The following is a 20,721-nucleotide window of genomic DNA, read 5'->3' as shown; positions in this document are numbered from 1 at the left end:
CATTTTAGGCCAAGAAAAATATTTGCTTCTAAGTAATTGGAGGGGTGTTATAACCCAAGCATACAGTGGCCTTTGCCAAATGCAGTTTGCTTTTAGGGTCACAGACTGGGAGGTATCAGCTATGATGCAAATCAACTTGTCATGTTTACTTTAATGAAAGGAGACGATCAAATTCTCACCCTAATAAGGATATGGCTGTAAACCGCCTTCAGATTTCACCTGTGCTGTGCAGTTTTGGTTACTTTAAAGAGTTTAAGGAGCATCTGGCATTGAAAAAAAAAGTCATAGAAACAAATCTGCATTCATTTTGTACTCATTTTTAAATGCAGGTATCTTTTGTACAAAAGATCAGGTTCTTTTGTTGAAAAAATGAATGTAGCTTCTCCCATGTTTTTAAATACACAATTTTAACATGATTGGGGTGATTGTAAAATCAGTTTATGTGTATGAATATGACTCTATGTCTGTGATTGTCGACTTAGAAAAGCCATGTGTGATAGCCTTAGCTTGAATCGGCTCTGTTTGGGCAGGTGTTGGCTGTAGCTTTTGGACATAGTTTTCAAAATAGAGCCGTAACAGAAGTTTTGTTTCAGGCTCTGAGTCATTATGATTCTTTTCTTATTCTGATCATAACAAATGACTGCAGTGTGTTCACATCGGAGGCCCCAGATAAATGAGGCTGCTAGAGAATTACACCTATTGACTTACAGTAGTGTGCATGCACTCCAGCTGAACCCCACACTTCCAGTTTTGCTAGTGGTGATGGAGTTTTCGTTCTTCGTGCCATTTGTTTTATAGCACTGCATTCAGGAAGCAGAAAAGGAAAGATCTCAACTTAAGTTTATGCTTGATCATTTGTGTGTCCAGCCATCCTGTTGTTGTCATAGCGTATTTGTGTGTGTTTTATATCAGCACCTTTTTACGGGTCTCCCAGAACCAGTGCAGCTGATGTATACTTGCACAGCTTATACCTTCATAACAGACTTTCACCCTCTCTTTCTTACAAATGTGGGTCCGTTTACAAGGTGTAAAAATTTTAACTGTTTGTATTAGAAAGATAAAGTGCACCAGAGATGTGTGAGAGAGAGAAAAATCACAGGGGGTTCTGGGAGAACAGTCATTTTTGTGTGTCATGCTCACCTCATTGTTTTCATTGGTGTTGTTTCATGAATTCAGGGAAAGCCTGTGACTCCATCATCAATTACTGTGAGTGTAACCCCTGTTTTAATGGGGGTTCCTGCCAGAACCGGGTGGAAGGCTATTACTGTCACTGTCCTTTTGGTAAGTCATCATTTCAGCCCCAGGACTAGTTCAGGGTCCTACAAATGCTGCTATTAATTCTGGACTATGAGTGAGTGTGTGTGTGTGAGAGAGAGAGAGAGAGACTGTAACGGAAGATGCAGAAAACAATGTGTTGTAGATTACAGAAAATGAATTGCAGTGTGAATTTGTCAGTTGACACATACGGTAAATGCTCAACCTTTTTTGTGTGTGTGTTGTACCATGAATGTCATGGGTTGCCATGAATTGTTCACTGCAAGAAATTCCTTCGCCGCAGACAGACAGTAAATCACTCTCCCTCCACAGGTGTGTTTGGAAAGCACTGTGAACTGAACAGTTATGGATTCGAGGAGCTCTCTTACATGGAGTTCCCCAGCCTTGACCCCAACAACAACTACATCTACATTAAGTTTGCCACGTTGAAGGAAAACGCCTTGCTCATGTACAATCACGACAACCAGACCGGCGACAAGGCGGAGTTCTTGGCCCTCGAGGTCTTTGAAGGCAAAATGAGGTTCTCGTTTAACTTGGGGAGCGGCACTTACAAGCTCATGACGACCATCAGGGTCTCGGACGGCCAATTCCACACAGTCATCGCCAGGAGGGCAGGAATGGTGAGTCCTTTCTGTCTGTCTGTCAATCCGTTTGCAAGGAACCAAAGTTAACATGAGGTCATGAAGATGTTTCTCCTGAGATCTCACAGGTTTGGTGGAAATGGGAGTGTTTTGGTGCAGATGCTTTACTAAGGCTTCTTGATAATTTGGCTTGAGTTTTATGCATCTGAGATAGCCTAAACTCTTCGATCACTGCTGTCTGTAAATAGTCAAGTCACATTTATTTCTGTAGCGCTTTTTACAATACAGAGTGCAGAGAGTTTCAGAGCAGCTTTACAGAGATAACAGGAAAATAATGCAACAAAGTTTGTTTCCAGAAGAAAATAGCGTCACAGTCCAGCTTAAGTAAGTTCAGTGATGCTTAATTTTTGTTGTAAAAAGTTATTAATTTAGTTCATTTATATATATATATAGCCGCTCTGGAGAAAACCGTGATGTCATCGTCCAGCTCAGTTCAGTTCTCATATAATGGTGTCAGTGCAGGAGATCAATAATATTGTTGAATATTAAATTAAATAGCATGTAAAAAGTCTTCGCCAGGCATTACTGCAACACCTCACCGTTGTGCGATCCAACGAATGTTCCCTGAAAAATAGGCTGAAAATGTTGTGGGCCTCACTGAAGGCCGTGTAGAGTCGTGTGTCATGAGAACCCAGTCCCTACGGTGCAATAAAGAGAACCTGATCTGTGTGTTTGGAGAAGCGGATGTGGGTCACTTCGGTGGTTCTGTAGGGCCGTTTTCTTTTTTCTTTCTTTTCTTTCTAGACGTGAGCTTGTGCAGATGTTAAAGTCATACATGGCCCCTTGTTTTCCCCCGTGGAGAGAGCCGAACTCTGACAGTCAAGGGTACTTTTGTTTAGTTAAGATGTCCTAGTTTACCCCACAGCCAGATGCGTTGGATTCTGGCACGCCGCCTCAAGCTCATGGTTTTTCTGTTTACAGGAGAGTCGGAGTTTATCGAGAGCTGGTCCACTGCCACGTTTTTGCTCTTCACTTGTTTCTAGTTTGTGTGTAGCAACATAGAAGGTTGATGGATTATAAATAGTAAATTAGAAATCTGCTTGCACACCCACACGCTGCATGTGTTTCCAAACGCCCTCCACAAAAGCAGCTCAAAGCCAAATATATTTAAATACACAGACTCTGAGAATCCTCTTTGACCTCAGGTGGGTCCAGTTTCAGTCGTAGTCTAGTCGTGGAGCATTTACAGCCCAAAGTTATCACGGCATAAACATGCTTCTGCTTCATTAAAGTGCTTTTGATACTCATTTTTAAAAGCAATCGTTTCCTCTGCACTTCAAAAAATGCTTTTCTTACTCACTATTTTTTGTCTTGTTTCCAGTCCAAATATATATACAAAAAAATCCAATCAAGATGGATTCACTGAAGTAGTTAAATGCCATAAGATATGTCTTGTTTTCTTGGAGTTTTTCCTTAAAACAAGCAAAATGATCTGCCAATGGGGTAAGAGAAATAATGTTAATTCAAACGGAAACAAGATTATTTCTCTTACCCCATTGGCAGATAATTTTGCTTGTTTTAAGGAAAAACTCCCAGAAAACAAGACATAATATCAAATGACATTTTACTCATCTAGTAAATGCTTCTTGATTTAAAGATGTTTAGATATTTGGACTGGAATCGAGACAAAAATACTAAGTTCTCACAGCATAAACACACTTCTGCTCCACTAAAGTGCTTTTGATACTCATTTTTAAAAGCGGTCGTTTCCCCTGTTAGAAAAGGTTTGCAGAAACATGTGACTCCTGGAAAAGCGAGCACGTTGTGGTCTGGTTTAGTCTTTTTGAAGTGCAGGGAGGCATTAATGCGATGCGCAGACGCTCGAGCCGCTCAGGAAACTGTTTATCAGCACTTAGCAGTCAAACACGACTTGTTTCCATTGTTAGAGCAGGATTTTCTGTTTATAGGCTGAAATTCCTCCAGAACGGAAGTGAAGTGTCGGGATTATCTGAACGTTGAGGTTGTGCTGTTGTATGATGTCATGCCTTTGTCCTCGTTGCTGCGCCTCTGAGATGTTTTTCTCCCGAATGTCTGCTCAGGACTCATAAAGCAGCGAGAGGACAGGACAGAATGCAGAATGTCTTGTGGTAATTTATTTACCAGCATCTGGGTGTCGTTTTTATCCAGGAGAATTAGGATAGTTTCATCCGAGGAGCTTCGTTGGTTCATGAAGACGGATGAATCCACAACCACACAACTGATAAAGACATCATATGAGTAACAATGGCTAACAATAAAATAGTGTTATGAATGCACAAATGTATGAACATTTATAATAAACTCGACAAATACTCAGATTTATTTATGTATTTTATTGCACAAATGCATTCCAACAGTGTTTTAGTTTGATTTAGAAATACATGTGAAAGTTCTTTTGGTTTTACAGTCAACTCTGATGCCGATTCACAAATGGAAAATGAAGCTGGAGTCTAATGCACCAGTGTAACCGTGAGAAATGCAGAAACTCTCTCTGTTGCACACATTAAACTCACGTGTGTGTGTGTGTGTGTGTGTTGTGTTATAGGCGGCGTCTCTCACTGTTGATCTGTGTGGAGAGGAGCAGGAGTCAGGATACTGTGCTGTCAGCAATGTGGCCGTTCACACTGACTGGTGAGAAACACACACTCAGATGTTTACTCATTTGATATCATTTATATATAATCGTTCAATACGACACAGTGGTGTCACGGTTCGGTACGTTTTCGATACAAAAAGAAAAGAAATGCCAGAGAAATTTCCTTGAATTTTAAAAAATATATTTATTTATTAAAAGAACATTTATTTTTAAATAAGTGTGAGTTTTCCTACATCTTGAAACTTTTAGTTTTATAAATGGGGACGATCTTTGAAGGATGAGCAAATAATGTTTCGGTCATCACATTAAAAAAAACATTTAAATATGATAATATTTGAGTTTTGAAGTGCTGGAAAAAGATGTGTGACGTACTTGAAAGCATTTTACTCTTCCTGCCACACTTCCATGGTTACAGTGAGTGTTACTACAGTAAATCCACGGTGAATGTTGCTGATCTGTGGACTTAAAGCCTAGAACACGTTCATTCATGGCACAGTGTTTCTCCTGGGTTCCACGTCAGCGCTGTTTGATGCGTTAATAACGGAGAAATGTGAATGTTTCTCACTGGATCTCACAATGATGTTATTACTTATATGGCGAATTCAAATGCGTTCTTCACTGGATCTCGTAGCGCTTGTAGAAACAGTGTCGCTTGATCGAGATCGGCTCGCGCTGCACTGGTCCAAACCGATAAACGGTCCGTGAAGCACAAATGAGCAGCGCAGTTTCGTTCCGCTTTCATTACTTTTGCCATTTGATGTTGGGTAACGTTGTAGTGGTCGCACCAGCGTGACTGCTAATAAAATTTAGGTCGCACCGGCAGGAAAAAAGTCCAACAAATCGTTTGGTTTGTAATGCGTACCGACCCGAAAGCCTCGTACCAAACGGTTCAATACGAATATGTGTATCGTTACACCCCTAATATATATATATATATATAGTACACTGCAAAAAATGCTTTTCTTACTTAGTATTTTTGTCTGGTTTCCAGTCCAAATATCTAAAAATTCTTAAATCAAGATGCATTTACTAGATGAGTAAAATTGTTTTCTTAATCTGAAAAGATGTAACTCTGTCTTGTTTGGAATGAATCAAAATTAAGTGAGTTTTTGCTTAATACAAGCAAAATTATCTGTTAATTCAAACAGAAACAAGATTATTTTCTTACGCCATGGACAGATAATTTTGCTTGTTTTAAGCAAAAACTCACTTCATTTTGATTTATTTCCCCAGAAAACAAGACATAATATCTTATGGCATTTTACTCATCTAGTAAATGCATCTTGATTTAAGAATGTTTTCGATATTTGGACTGGAAAAAAGACAAAAATACTGAGTAAGAAAAGCATTTTTTGCAGTGTTTATCACTTAACCTCATTTAATACGGTCAGTCGGGTTTAAAAGATTTGTCACTTTATTGTTGGAAGCTGAGTGTTGCGCTTTCTGATAATGTTGTCTCATGTCTCAGGATTCTGGATGTTCAGCCAAACCGTGTGTCTGTCGGGGGCGTCCGCTCGATCGAAGCGCTCCTGCATCGGAAAGGTCAGGTGGACACACACGACTTCGTTGGATGCATCATGGAGTTCGCTGTCAACGGACGCCCGCTGGAACCGTCTCAAGCTCTGGCTTCACACGGCATCCTAGACAGGTCCGTCACCAAACACACACACACACACACACACATTCAGCTCGCTGGAGTTCTGTGAATGCGAAATGAAAGCTGTCTCTATCTGGCTAAGTCTTTTTTTAAAACTGTGTGTGAATTTTCTGGAGCAGTTTGAATAGTGTTGATTTCATTTCAGGTGTCTGTTGCTTTGAAATCAGTGAAACTCGTTTGCATATATGCTAATGTTGCAGTAGTGGACTCTTGTGTTGCTGAGATGTTCCCTTCTGAAGGGTTTTGTGTGTGTTTCGTCCACAGATGTCCCAGGTTGGAGGGTGTGTGTGTGTCCGAGCCCTGCAGACACGGCGGTACGTGTCTGGACATGTGGTCATGGCAGCAGTGCCAGTGTACGGAGGGTTTCACCGGACCCATCTGTGAGAAATGTGAGTTTTGGGGTATAATCTGGTATATAAATATTTCATGCATTGGTCAATTTTGAGTTTTTGCTCCATTTTGCCTCCATAACATATCTTCTTTCAGTCTAGTGGAAAGAAAGTGTCCAGAATACACTGAGTGTACATTAAGTGTATATTTTATTGCACTTTATCTTTTTTTTGCATCTGTCGATTTCAATTACAATTCATATCTTTAAAGTTTTGTTCTCCACTTCAGCAGGACTTACATATACCAAAACTTACAGTTTTATTAATATCTATAATCAGAAGGTTTTTACTGAGGGATTTGTTCATATATCATTCACAATGATTTATAGAACAATTTATTCCTAAAAACAGTGAAAATTTGTTTTTTTTCTGGTTGTTGACAGTATTTTCTGATTTATAGAGTGATAAAAAGAGAAATCCAAAATCCCTTCTGTAAAAACATTTAACTCTAATATGTCAACAACATCCAACAAGAGTTTTGAATCTGGCTTTATCCAATGTTCAGATTTATCTTCTGGAAATGTATGCAAATGAGTGCATATTTAACTGATAATGCATCATTTGCGTATCTGAACATAATGTTTTAGAAAACACGTAATACAAAACAATTGTCTTAATATACTGTGATTAATCAGCTGGGGAAAGTATAATGATATCTATTAGTTACATTTTTACCCTATTCACCTGTGTCACCTGTGGTAATATTTTAAAAAGCGTGTCTTCACCAAAACATAAATCATTTGAATATCCACTTAATAATGTGCATTTTCCATTTGCCAGAGAAACAAAATAGATCCCTGATGTTCACTGTGTCCTAACTAGTTCTGACATGATAAAGTGAGAACAGACCAAAGTCACAATCGTGCTGTTTGGTTTCTGAAAATCCCCAAAAAAAACAAAAAAAAAAAACGAATCTAATCTAATCTAATCTTTTTCCAAACACCTGGTGTACATAACAGTGTATTAAACATCAAATATTTCCTGGCTGATTGCTTACAGTGTGTATTTTGATTGATGACCCTGATTTTCTTCAGTCACATTATAGTCACATTTAGAAGATTAGAGCTGGATTATAATATAATTTGATTTTGCGATGAATCACGCAGTTGAGATTTGCTATATAGCAATCTGTGCTTCACTTTATGTGAGTGTACTGTATGTATGCGGATAAAGATGGATATAATATATATATATATATATATATATATATATATATATATATATATATATATATATATATGAAGAGTTCAGATGCAAAAGCCTCTAAGTGCCATCTGAAATTTTCTTCTAGAATGATCATTTTTATCAAGCTTGTATATTTAAGTTCAGTAATTTCACTTAAATGACAATTAATAGGTAATTTCACACACACACACACATATATATATATATATATATATATATATATATATATATATATTTGTGTCAGATATGTACAGACAAGCAAATGGATCCATGATGATAATATGCATGTGCACGCCATCACCGTTTTCACAGATTCACGTTTTGGAATTTTACACGGAGATGATAACATAATAAAAAAAAATTCAAAACTTGCACCTTGTTAGAACGGTGTCGTGTTAGCGGCTCCTGAGTTAATAACTAATGATCTTTACAACGGAAGTGAATCAATCAAAACTAACTTTATCTGGACAATAACTTTATTCTAGATCTGCTGTAAAGCCTAAACACTCTCTGATACTGTAATCTCCTGTTATCACTGTAAAGCTGCTGTGGAACATCTATATTGTTAAAGCTCTGTATAAATGAAGGTCTTGACTGGAGTGTGTGCATCTCTCAGACATCACGGCAGATACGGCTCTCTCTCTGGACGGTTCTGGGCGTTTGGACTACGGTTTGAGTCAGAGCCGGAAGAGGGACGTGTTGTTGGCTCGAGCGCTGCGGGACCCGGGCCGTCCCATCCAGGAATACAGCAGTCTGGAGCTGAAGTTTCGCACGCGTAGCGGATCTGGAACGCTTGTGCACGCTCAGGAGAGCTACAACTACACCAGCGTCAGGGTAAGAGTTAGCAGTGGAACAACACACCGATATAGATCCATGCATTGATCAAACATATCATATGAAATATCGATATTACCTTTATTATACCTTTATTTTGACACTCTCCACATCCTCACACAACTTCCGTCAACGCATTTCCATTTACTCACCATACTTTGGTTTTTGCCAAAAAAAACTACTGTTGGAGTTAGCCTATCTGCTTTTGCTAAAAAATGTATTATAATAAAAAAAAAAAAAAAAAAAATATATATATATATATATATATATATATATATATATATATATATATATATAAAATATATATATATAGTAATAATATTTTTAATAAAATAATTTTAATAATTATAGTAATACAATTTTTATAGTAAAGGGATATATATATATATATATATATATATATATATATATATATATATATATAACATACTTTAAATTAACTTTAATTTTGTAAGTTACCTGTATTTTTTTTGTTATTATTATGATTATTTGTTATAATCAAAACAACCCAGCTGCAGTTTGATTGATATTACTTGGAATGTGCAATAATAAAGAAACATGATTTATAAAAATGAACAAGAACAGACTCTATTTTTGCAAATGAACAAATGAACTCTTCTGTTGTAAATGTCTGAATAGGGAGAGGGAGTGCAACGTTCATGTCATTTATTTTGGTTGCATTTGTGAGTTAATAAAAATGTAACTTGGTGTGTAAACTTGGCACAAAATATCTAAATATCGTTAAATCATTCGATATAGCCCTGAATCGAATAGGATCGTAATCGTATTGCAGAATTTTTTGAGGTATCGTCAAATATCGTATCGCTGGCTGATAGACTCTATAAGTGACCCTGGATCACGTCTCCAGTCTCGAGTCGCACGGGTATATTTGTGGCAATAGCCAACAATACATTATATGGGTCAAAATTATCGATTTTTCTTTTATGACAAAAATCATGAGGATATTAAGTAAAGATCATGTTCCATGAAGATATTTAGTAAATTTCCTACCGTAAATATATAAAACATGTATTTTTGTGAGTGAATGCAGCACAATCGCCAACATAAATGAACAACTTTAAAGGAGATTTTCTCAATGTTTCAATGTTTGCACCCTCAGATTCCAGATGTTCAATAGTTGTGTTTCAGCCAAATATTGTCCTATCCTAACAAACCATACATCAATGGAAAGCTTATTTATTCAGCTTTCAGATGATGTATAAATGCAAAAAATTTACCCTTGTGACTGGTTTTGCGGTCCAGGTTCACAGATTATATGGTATCGTGGTGAACTGTCTGATTTACACCCCAGTAAGAGTGTGTGTGGCTCTCGGCCAGCTGAACTCGCTCGCCCTCGTCTCTCACTGCATCTGAATCGCGAGGCCACCGAGAGCTACTACTCAAACACACACAAACACAAGGACACAAACACACACTCTCCGTATAAATCACAGCACGGTGTCGCACATCTCAGGTTTGGCAGGACGGATTTTCCGTTTCCAGATTTTGTAGGTCTTTAAATCAGTTTTCCTCTCCGCTGCAGTTCTTCTCTGTCATGTCTTCGTTTTTTGAACAAGATTATTTTTCCATTTCAGTAATGAATCCATCAGATTATCACATGACAGAAACCTAGCTCTGTTACAAAACCTTGTGGATTTATCTTTAATTCTTTTCAGTTTTAGTCATTTTAGAGCCTCAGCTTGAACTTATTTAAATGAGTGCATTTAGTTTAGTTTAATTGCTAATAATTTTGTTGTGTGTGGGCTTCTCTCCTATTTTTTAATACCTCTAGTTATCTTTATTATTATTTTTAGTTTTAGTAATTTTAGAACTTAGTTCTAGTTAGTTACCAAGTCAACATTTATCCATCTAATATTTGTATTTTGTTTTACTTCAGCTTTATTTCCCCCAAAAAAGCTTTAGTAGTTTTAGTTTACAATAACAACACTGCTTACTAAGATCACTTATTTTTGTATAATAAGTTTGTCTAAATTGCATGTGTGTTTTAGTGAGAAGGCAATCCCAGAATGCACTGTGATGAGCTCAGTGAGAAAAAAAAGGCAAAATAATAATAATTCATTATTAAAATACATTTTGATCTGTTTAGTTAAACCTGAGTTTGGAACAGAGAGACACATCCTCCTGCTTTCTGTCTGAAATATTCAAATAATATACAAATAAAAGCGCTATACAAATAAATGTGAGTTGAATTGTATTGAAATTGCATTCATCGACTCTCTCTCTGTCTGTCTCAGTTGAAGAATGGACTTCTCCAGTACGTGTCTGACGCCGGAGTCGCCGGGAAGGTGGAGAGGATTGTGGGAGATGTGGTTTTGTCTGACGGTCAGTGGCACACACTGTTGCTTCAGAGAAACGGATCATCCACCGTTCTGCGGATCGACCAGTCCAGCTCCAAAGTCATTCTGCACAATACGCAGGACTTCGGCGGGATCGACGTGCACACACTGTCTCTCGGTGGCGTCCCGGCCCGACCCACTCAGCAGAAAACCAGCCCGGGTCAGTACCCATCAGTCCACACTCTGGAGAACCTCTTATATTTATATATAATGATGCCTTAAGTATCATTACAGAGCAAAACACTTTGCAGTATCTCTTAAAGTCCTCCTGTAGTCTATCATTTTATCCCTTAAAACTCATCTTTGATCATCAAAATGACATATTTAAACGTTTTTTCCTTGAAAAAAAAAAAGATTTGTGCTTTAAACTAGCTTGAGTGTAACCTTGCCTCATTTAGTATACGCAGTTCTATGAATATGCAAATGAGCCCCGCCTCCACTCCCTCACTCAGCTCAGAGATCCACTGGTTGACGATCACACGTTGATCTGATTGGTTACAAGGTAGTTTGTGACATCAGAAACACCAGCGATTTCAAAGCGTGTTTTTGAGACTGTCTTTGGTTCACTGCAGTTTTAAGGAGGAAACACTCAGCAATGCTGTCGACTTATGAATTTACACATGCTTTGTCTTAAAGCATTTACATTTACATTTATTCATTTAGCAGACGCTTTTGTCCAAAGCGACTTACAAATTGGGACTAAATTAAGCGAGTCATCGTGAAGAGGCGAAAACAACCCAAGAAGTGCTCAAAATACGAAGTTCAGGCATTATTCAGAGTAGCATAAGCCCGATAAGCGAGAATTTACAGGAAAAGGAAAAGGAATTTTATAAGTGCTAAGGTTAAGTGCTCACGGAAGAGATGAGTTTTGAGTTCTTTTTTGAATGTTGTCAAGGATTCTGCATTCCGGATGCGGGTGGGGAGATCATTCCACCAGCATGGAACTGTGAATGAGAATGTTCTGGAAAGCGATTTTTTGGTTCTCTGTGATGGAACCACGAGACGTCGCTCGTTGGCCGATCGTAGGCTTCTGGTAGGGATGTAGACTCGTAGGAGTGAGTGAAAGTAGGAGGAGCTGAGCCTGTGACAGATCTGTAAGCAAGTGTCAATGCCTTGAACTTGATGCGAGCAGCGAGAGGTAGCCAGTGCAGAGAGATGAACAGAGGAGTGACGTGTGCCCTCTTGGGCTCGTTGAAGACAAGACGAGCTGCAGCATTCTGAATCATCTGTAGGGGTTTGGTTGCACATGATGGAAGTCCAGCCAGAAGAGCAGTGCAGTAGTCAAGCCTAGAAATGACCAGGGCCTGGACGAGGAGTTGTGTTGCATGCTCAGTAAGGAAAGGCCTGATCTTCCTGATGTTGTGCAGTGCAAACCTGCATGATCGAGCTGTCTTTGAGATGTGATCTGTGAAGGTCAGCTGGTCATCAAACGTTACTCCAAGATTTCTGACCGACCTTGATGGGGTGATTGATGATGACTCTAGCTGGATGGTGAAGTTGTGCTGTAGAGACGGATTGGCTGGGAGGACGAGAAGCTCAGTCTTTGCCAGGTTGAGCTGCAGGTGATGTTCCTTCATCCATGTTGAGATGTCCGCCAGACAGCTTGAGATCCGTGCAGCTACTGTGGGGTCATCTGGTTGAAATGAGAGGAAGAGCTGTGTGTCATCAGCATAGCAGTGGTAGGAGAAACCGTGTGCCTGGATGATGTGTCCCAGTGATGTGGTGTAGATGGAGAAGAGCAAGGGTCCCAGCACTGAGCCCTGGGGAACCCCTGTGGTCAGTTGATGTGCTCTGGATACCTCGCCTCTCCATGCGACCCTGAAGGACCTACCTGTGAGATAGGACTCAAACCAGTGGAGAGGAGTTCCTGTGATGCCCAGAGATGAGAGGCTGGTCATAAGGATCTGATGATTCACAGTGTCAAAGGCAGCAGATCCAGGAGAATGAGGACTGAAGATTTGGAAGCAGCTTTTGTGATCCGTAGGGCTTCTGTGACCGACAGTAATGCAGTCTCAGTTGAATGCCCTTTCCTGAAGCCAGATTGGTTGACGTCCAGCTGGTTGTTCAGAGATAAGAAGGATGTTACTTGGTTGAAAACAGCTCGTTCAAGTGTTTTCGCAATGAATGGTAGGAGAGAGATAGGTCTGTAATTCTCTACAAGTGATGTGTTTAGTGTTGGTTTTTATAAGCAGTGGGGTTACCCGAGCCTGCTTGAATGCGGTAGGGAAAGTGCCAGTATGGAGGGATGAGTTGATGATGTGTGTGAGTGCTGGTAGAAGTGTGGGAGAGATGGCTTGTAAGCATATTAAAAACACCACATAGACACATAAACAACATTAAAAGCTGGATTTTCACCATTTTAGTCAACCATTTTATCCAAAGCGAAATTAAAAAATAATACATATAGGTTTTAAATTGCTTTTTTATAGAATTTCAACCTCTTACTTGCCATGAAAATAGCATTATGGCATTAAAACACCAAACAACCAATAATCCCAGTAATATATGTACTGTAAGCAGCTTACAATAAAATGTTCATATTTTAATCTGCAGAAATGACAATGACATAATTCCATGTTAATTACGAACTAAACAAATTTAGCAGTGAGAAATGTTCGACTCGCAGGCAGCGGATGCGTCATAGTTTGGCACGGTCCCGCAGATTTTCTGCATGAATCAAAACTCTGGAGTGTTTTTCCTCTGCGAGTGAAAGTGACAGGAGAAAGTTCAGAGAAAGTGTGTGTGTTTGTGTGCTAACTAGGTTAGACAGAGGACTGCCAACAGGAAAAAATGTCTGAACTTTCCTCTGCAGGACTTGCACAGGGCAGAACTACTGTCCATTAAAAACACTTCAGACACTCAAAGAGAGAAAAGACACAACGCTTAGCCTGCGATAAGACTGGAATCTTTATTAGAGCTCCAGACGGCTGTGTAAGAGGTCTCAGTGAGGTCTCGGAGGAAAGCCTTGTGAAAATCTCAACTGTTTTGCTAAAGTCTCATTCTCAGATGTTTTTCCCTGAGAAAAAGACCCAGTAAGTGTCTATAGTTTCTGAAGATTCCACAATGTCTCAAACTGTGCTCAAATTTACCAAGTTTTTATTTGAACATAATCTGATCTGCTATCCACATTCATTTGGTCAACTATTGATTCATTTTTGTCCGTCTTAGAGGTTTCAGGAGCAAAAAGATCACCTGCTAGTTGTTCTTATGTGGTCAAATCAAGCTGTTGGGTTGTAACCTACTTTTTTTACTGGAATAAATCAAAATATCAAATAAAATTATCTTAAGATAAACATATTTTGTCCACGTAAGGTCATGCCGTTTCTGGATTCAATGGCTGAAAGAGAGAGAATGAAAAATAGAATTGGGCCAATATGCTTTCCCCCTTTAATAAACAGAACCAAATGTTTTCGGTTTGAATGGGGCATAAATTCAATAAACATCAATTTACATTGTTGACTGTTCGTTGTTAGGCAACATGATAGTGCAGGTCTGAATCAGTGACATCAAGATTTTTCCCAGATGGCGTAGTCTTGAAAGGTTGCGTTTTTTGGCTTGCAGGATACTTATGTTGAGGAGAAGAGTCTGTTTCTCTTCCTCCTGATGTAAAAACGACGTTTGTTGATGTGTTTCCCAGGGGGGAATGTTGTTCTATGATGGCCTATGCTACAGCGATCAGAAACCCAAACAAAATGTCGCCCTGTATAGCGTTAAACTAAGCAATGTCCATTTCTTCAAGTCAGTCTTATTTCTTTGTCATGTTGTGGAAGCGCTAGTCTCCCGCAGAATGACTCACAGCGTACAATCTTGTGCAATTTGCAGCGTATTTTGTGCAAAAATCAAACAATTACGTCTTCAATTGGTTCCAAACGCGGCTGCTAGACTTTTAGCAGGTACTTGTAAAAAACAGCATGTAACACCAATTTTAGCCTCACTTCATTGGTTGCCTGTGCTGTACAGAACTGATCTTTTTTTTTTTTTCAAGTTATGTTTTTAGTCTTTTTGTGCCTTTATTTGATAGGACAGTAGAGATTTTGACAGGAAAGCATGGGGTGGAGAGAGAGGGGAAGGGGATCGGCAAAAGACCTCGAGCTGGGAATCGAACTCAGGTCGCCGGAGGCGCAGTTGCGCTATATGTCGGCGCGTTAACCATGGGGCTATTGGCGCTTACAGAATTGATCTTTAATTATTGCTTTTGGTATATAAAATGTTATATTGTTATATTGTAGATTGTCTCTCAGATCAGCAAATCAGATGATCCTAGACATTCCAAGGACCAGACTGAAATTTAGGGGTGATCGGCATTTGCAGTAGCAGCTCCAACGCGCTGGAATAATCTACCTCTCCATCTTAGACTGGCTCCTTCTTTATGTTATTTTAAAGGAAACCTGAAATTAGCGTTTGGTTCAGTAGGCTAATTGGCAAGAGGCTCTTAACAGATGTTGCTAGTCATTGTTTGTTTGAAAGCACATTTTATTTGTGTAATTTAATTGTGTGATTGTACAGCACATTGGTCAACATTACGTTGTTTTAATTGTGCTTTATAAATAATAATTATTCTCTATATAATAAATATATCTAACTAATACTCTAAGAGTTTGTTGACATGTTGAAAAGTTACTTATAGTTAGTAGAATGTCTAAAGTGGACTATCGAGATAAAAGTGTTACCAGTACAGTTAAAATATACTCTAACCATTTCTGAGTTTATTTGAGTTAATGTTCCTCTCTTTTTTTCTAGGTTTCGATGGCTGTTACGCCTATGTGAAATATAACGGAGAGATGCTCCCCTTCAGCGGTGATCACGGGACCGTTTCCATCTCCAAGACTGATCCCTCTGTGAAGATCGGCTGCCGTGGCCCAAATCTATGCGATAGCAGTCCATGCTGGGATGGGTTGATGTGCGTGAACCAATGGTACACCTACCAGTGTGTCCCACCGGGCGACTGCACCTCGAACCCTTGCCAACACGGTGGAAGCTGCGTTCCCGGTGTCCGTGGAGGCTTCACCTGCACATGTGAGGAGTTTTACACGGGAAGAGTGTGCGAGAGCCTGGTGGCCTGTCTGGGAGTCCGGTGTCCACAGGGAACGGAGTGCAAACTGGGAGCAAATGGAGGATTCACCTGTAGTCCAAGCGCCACCACCGAAGAGATGGTTCTGCCAATCTGGGCGGTTCCTGCGATCGTGGGCAGCTGCGCGACCGTCTTAGCGCTGGTTGTTTTAAGTCTCATACTTTGCAACCACTGCAAGGGCCGTAAGAAAACCAAAGTGCCAAAAGATGAGAAGAAAACTGAGAAGAAGAAGAAGAAAAAGAAGAAGAAAGGCAGTGAGAATGTGGCGTTTGATGATCCGGATAACATCCCGCCCTACGGAGACGACATGACGGTCCGGAAACAGCCTGAAGGAAACCCCAAACCTGATATCATTGAGCGGGAAAACCCTTACTTGATCTATGACGAAACCGATATTCCGCACAACAACGAAACCATTCCCAGCGCCCCGTGCGCAGGTCCGGAGGCCGACATGGAGCACTACGACATCGACAACGCCAGCAGCATTGCTCCATCAGATGCGGACATCATCCAACACTACAAACACTTCCGAAGCCACACTCCCAAGTTTTCCATTCAGCGCCACAGTCCTCTGGGATTTGCCCGTCAGTCGCCTCTTCCGTTGGGTGCTACTACTAGCTACACCTACCAGCCGAGCTACACCCAAGGGCTCCGCTCGACCCCACTCAGCCACTCAGCTTGTCCTACGCCCAATCCCTTGTCCCGCCACAGCCCGGCTCCCTTTACCAAGCCATCCTCCTTCTATCGCAACACTCCCACTCGGGAACTCAACTTGGCAAGGCGTGACGGAAGCCCTCTCGACTTCCACGGCGAAGTGTGCCAACCTGGAATGTTCAACTACGCCACGCGTTTGGGTCGGCGCAGCAAGAGTCCTCAAACCATGGCCGGTCACGGATCTCGTCCTGGGAGCCGCCTGAAGCAACCCATCGAGCAAATCCCATTGGAAAGCGGCCCGCCTGTAGGGTTGTCCATAGAAGAGGTGGAACGCCTCAACACACCTCGACCCAGGAACCCTAGCATCTGTAGTGCGGATCACGGGCGCTCCTCGTCTGAGGAAGACTGCCGTCGACCGCTCTCACGTGTCCGAAACCCTGCGGATGGCATCCCCGCTCCAGAATCCTCCTCCGAGAGCGACTCCCATGACTCCTTTACGTGCTCGGAGATGGAGTATGACCGGGAGAAACCCGTGTCCTACAGTTCTCGCATGCCTAAGCTTTCCCAGGTTAACGAATCGGACGCTGATGACGAGGACCACGGAGGGAGGCTCCGACCGAGGCGATACTCCAGTCGACGTGCCGAAGGAGGACCGGCCAGCGGTCACAACACACTTTCGGAGTATCAGCACCACACTTTACCCCACAAACTGGGCCAAGGGTCCAACAACTTCAACTGGGACAACCTACTGAACTGGGGTCCGGGGTTCACCCACTACGTGGACGTTTTTAAAGACTTAGCACTGCTACCCGAGAACTCTGCTGCTAAAGATATCGAAATGAAGAGCGGCGACGGCTCCATCACGATCCTGAACGAGGGCGAAGCCGAGCAGTACGTATGAGAAACGCATCTGAGACTGGAGTCAGGAGCTGTGATGAAACATAATACTGATCGAGATATTTGATTAAGACGAACTTAAATGCAGCAAGGCAGAGCACTGATTTTGAAAGACGTGCACCGAACACCCAACACAGAGTGTCAACACTGCTAGTGTCCATAGTTAAAAATTGCAAATTGACAAATCTGGGCTTTAAACTGTATTTAGTCGAGCAAGAGCGCACACTAGGGGTTGCACAGACTCGTCGTCTCATTCTGACATTCGTTCATGTGTTGGGTCTCAGTTGACAAATTGTGTAACATGCAAAGGTGCATTTCAGTTTATTTGCATGCCATTATCTTTGTACAGTATTGGCCAATTGTTTTTGTAATTTAGTCTAATAAAGTGAACCCAGAGCACTTTGCGCATTGTGAGTGAACCCCACTTGGTGCTGTGTACAACTGAGATTATCTAAACGTTGCATTTTCCATGCTGGATGCTGTATTGTGAGTCATTTATGTTAAGGTAAACGGTGATCATCTGACGAGTAAATGAATAGCTGTGCAACCCCTAGTATAAAACACACACACACAGGCTGGAAGAGGAAGACACTACCACAGACACACATATGAAATCAATCAGATCTGGTTCGTCTGTCTGTCTGTTCCGACTGAGATCAGAATGCACAAATAAAGTTGGTCATGATGAGGGGTCGTTGTGACCTTCAGTGACTCTGGGCTCCGTCCAATTGGCTGATTTTCCTGTGTGTTAGTGCCTCGACCTCTAGGAATCAGATCCATGAGCTCGGTGTGAAGAGCAGGGCCATATTTGGCTCCGGTTCTTCGTGCTCCGGCCAAAAGAGAAAGAAAAGCTCTGGAACCGTCCGCCAAGAACGGGTGTTTCTCATCCTGAATAACTGGCTGCCGTCTAAAACAACACAACCTCCAGATATGAGATTAATCAGGCCTCTGCCTTCTGGATATTTGAGGATTTACGTTTGGGAGCACGGACACTATGACTTTCTATGGTTGTTTGTATTGGTGTATTGCAGGATTCGTACAAACACACTTGACCCGTCTAACGCAATGCCCATCTGCTACGAGACTATGAACTTGTGTACATTTTGTATTAATAATGAAGCTCTTTGGAAGTCAATGTTCTCTGTTGATATGTGTTATTTTTGTTGTTGTTTTATTTTGCTCTATGTTTTTAAAAATGTACTGTTTCTACTTTTTTACTGTTTATTAACTTAAAGGTTCATCAGCGTTTTTATGGATATTTTTCATATGCTGGAAATGAGGTTCCTACTTTCAGCGGAAGATTGAACTTCTTATTTTTTACATTTGTTACATATGTAACATCAGTATTTTCCACTATTTTGATAAAACTATAACATAATGTCTGATTTATACGTGTAAAAGCCAATAACAGAATAAAAAAAATATTTATTTAAAAATACTCCGTTTTCATTTCAGTTTTGATGTGCTAAAATCAGGATGAATTGAAGGATGACATTCAAGGAATTTAGTCATGAACAGCTCCTTTTGTGGACAGAAATGAATCTGTATGAATTGAATTAAACATTTGAGGGTTTGGACGAAATGAAGCCCTGATGCAGGACAGAAAAACACAAGCGTGACTTAAAACCTTAGTATATGGTCGCACAATCTATGTGGTTTGAACCACATTAGTTCAACAATACAGGATTTTCATTAAAGATATCAGTAATAACTTCTGCTGATTAATCCATTTTAGGGATTTTAAAATAGTTTTTGTAAAGAATCATTAGCCATAAACCAAGCCAATCAGCTACGAAGAGAATCATAACATTACACATTTTGAGTTTAAGCAAAAAAAAATTGTGAAAATTGAACAAAAAGACAAAGACTGTGATCTTAACGGCTTTAGTGAGGGAAAGAACTATAATCCCATGACGCATAATTGCAAAAAGCATAATGGATTTAAAACTGACTGAGAATATAAAACTACTCGTTTGCGAACGTTGATTATATGTATGAAAACATATTTTAAGTTTATAGAAATTATGCATATGTATATACAAACGTTTCAGTATTTTGAGCGAGTCGAGAGATCGACATTCGACATTAAATTCGCAGTGCTTCACGGAAGTGGGCGGAGCTAAAGAGCTATTTTGGAGCGTGTTGCTCTTGGTGTAATTTTCCGTACGGCATCATGGGTAATGTCGTTTTTCACCACGAATTCTGCTTTTAAACGTTTATTTTAAATATAAGTTGAACCATCAATTAACATCCTCTTAGCTCACAGTAGGGCTGTCTTTAAAGGTTTATGAGTTATCCTTCAAAATCAATAGAGTTTTTACTTCCGGGACCGATGACAAAATGGATTTTTCCCCAAAATAGAGCAATTCTGTTTTAACACTTTTTGGCAATTAAGAAATATGACAGACAAAGAGACACATTTAAAGCTAATAGTTATGATTTAAAATGAGAAAGGTTGTAGAAAGTGATTAAAAGCTCCTGAACGCCGCATGCGCTCCTGAGGGGGTTTTGTTTACAACAGTAACACACAGCTGAATTCACACACACTTACAGGAAATCACTGTGAATAAACAATCACACATTCCAGAAACCAGTGTCACATCGATGCCAAAGCTGCGGTTTTCAAGTGAAATCAGGCTACTTTAAAACTGTAGCGGCGGGTGCATATTTTTCTGTGGTTTGAAGATTTAACAATCATGAATTTGATAAAATTTTATGTGTGCTGGATGGAAAATATATTCATATCCTCCAACGTATGATTTCAATTCAAAGTGTAACGATCATTTGAATCTGTTCTACTGATGCTGGTCACATCGATTCTCTTCAACGCTTTGAATTTATTTTTAACACTGCGATTTTAATGCTTCTGCAACATAAAAATGAAAAATGCATAATTTAAAGTCACTTAATGCATCAATCAGACCTAAAATCCCTCTTCTGTAATGTCAGACATGATCATAAAAGCGTGTTGCTCATGAAGTGTGTGAACCTTATAAAAACGTCCCTTCAGAAGCAACCCGGTCGAGTTTATTAAAGTCAAAAGGTAAAAGTGTGTGTGTTCGTCAGACGTTTTTACGAGAGTATCTTTCAGGATGGTTTCAGAAAGTTATCTGACACTGTTTTGCACACACCCTGGATTCTCTCTGGAACGCTGTGAAGTCTTTATCCGTCTGATTCCCACAATCT

General features: G+C 40.1%; 1 protein-coding gene across 1 annotated transcript in view; it reads left to right on the top strand.

Moving 5' to 3' along the window:
- The window catches only part of fat4 (FAT atypical cadherin 4), a 102,454-nt gene extending 83,488 nt beyond the window's left edge, over positions 1-18,966 (top strand). Inside the window, exons 10-17 of the mRNA XM_081383239.1 lie at positions 1,177-1,281; positions 1,588-1,895; positions 4,441-4,526; positions 5,960-6,139; positions 6,413-6,537; positions 8,339-8,556; positions 10,812-11,073; positions 15,654-18,966. Coding sequence (XP_081239365.1) covers positions 1,177-1,281; positions 1,588-1,895; positions 4,441-4,526; positions 5,960-6,139; positions 6,413-6,537; positions 8,339-8,556; positions 10,812-11,073; positions 15,654-17,539 — 3,170 coding nt within the window. The 3' untranslated portion in view covers positions 17,540-18,966. The remainder of the gene's footprint in view (positions 1-1,176; positions 1,282-1,587; positions 1,896-4,440; positions 4,527-5,959; positions 6,140-6,412; positions 6,538-8,338; positions 8,557-10,811; positions 11,074-15,653) is intronic.
- The last annotated feature ends 1,755 nt before the right edge of the window (positions 18,967-20,721 follow it).

Source organism: Scardinius erythrophthalmus (assembly GCF_964197995.2).
Source record: "Scardinius erythrophthalmus genome assembly, chromosome: 13".
Classification (NCBI taxonomy): Eukaryota; Metazoa; Chordata; class Actinopteri; order Cypriniformes; family Leuciscidae; genus Scardinius; species Scardinius erythrophthalmus.
This window is presented reverse-complemented; position numbering and strand designations above follow the sequence as displayed.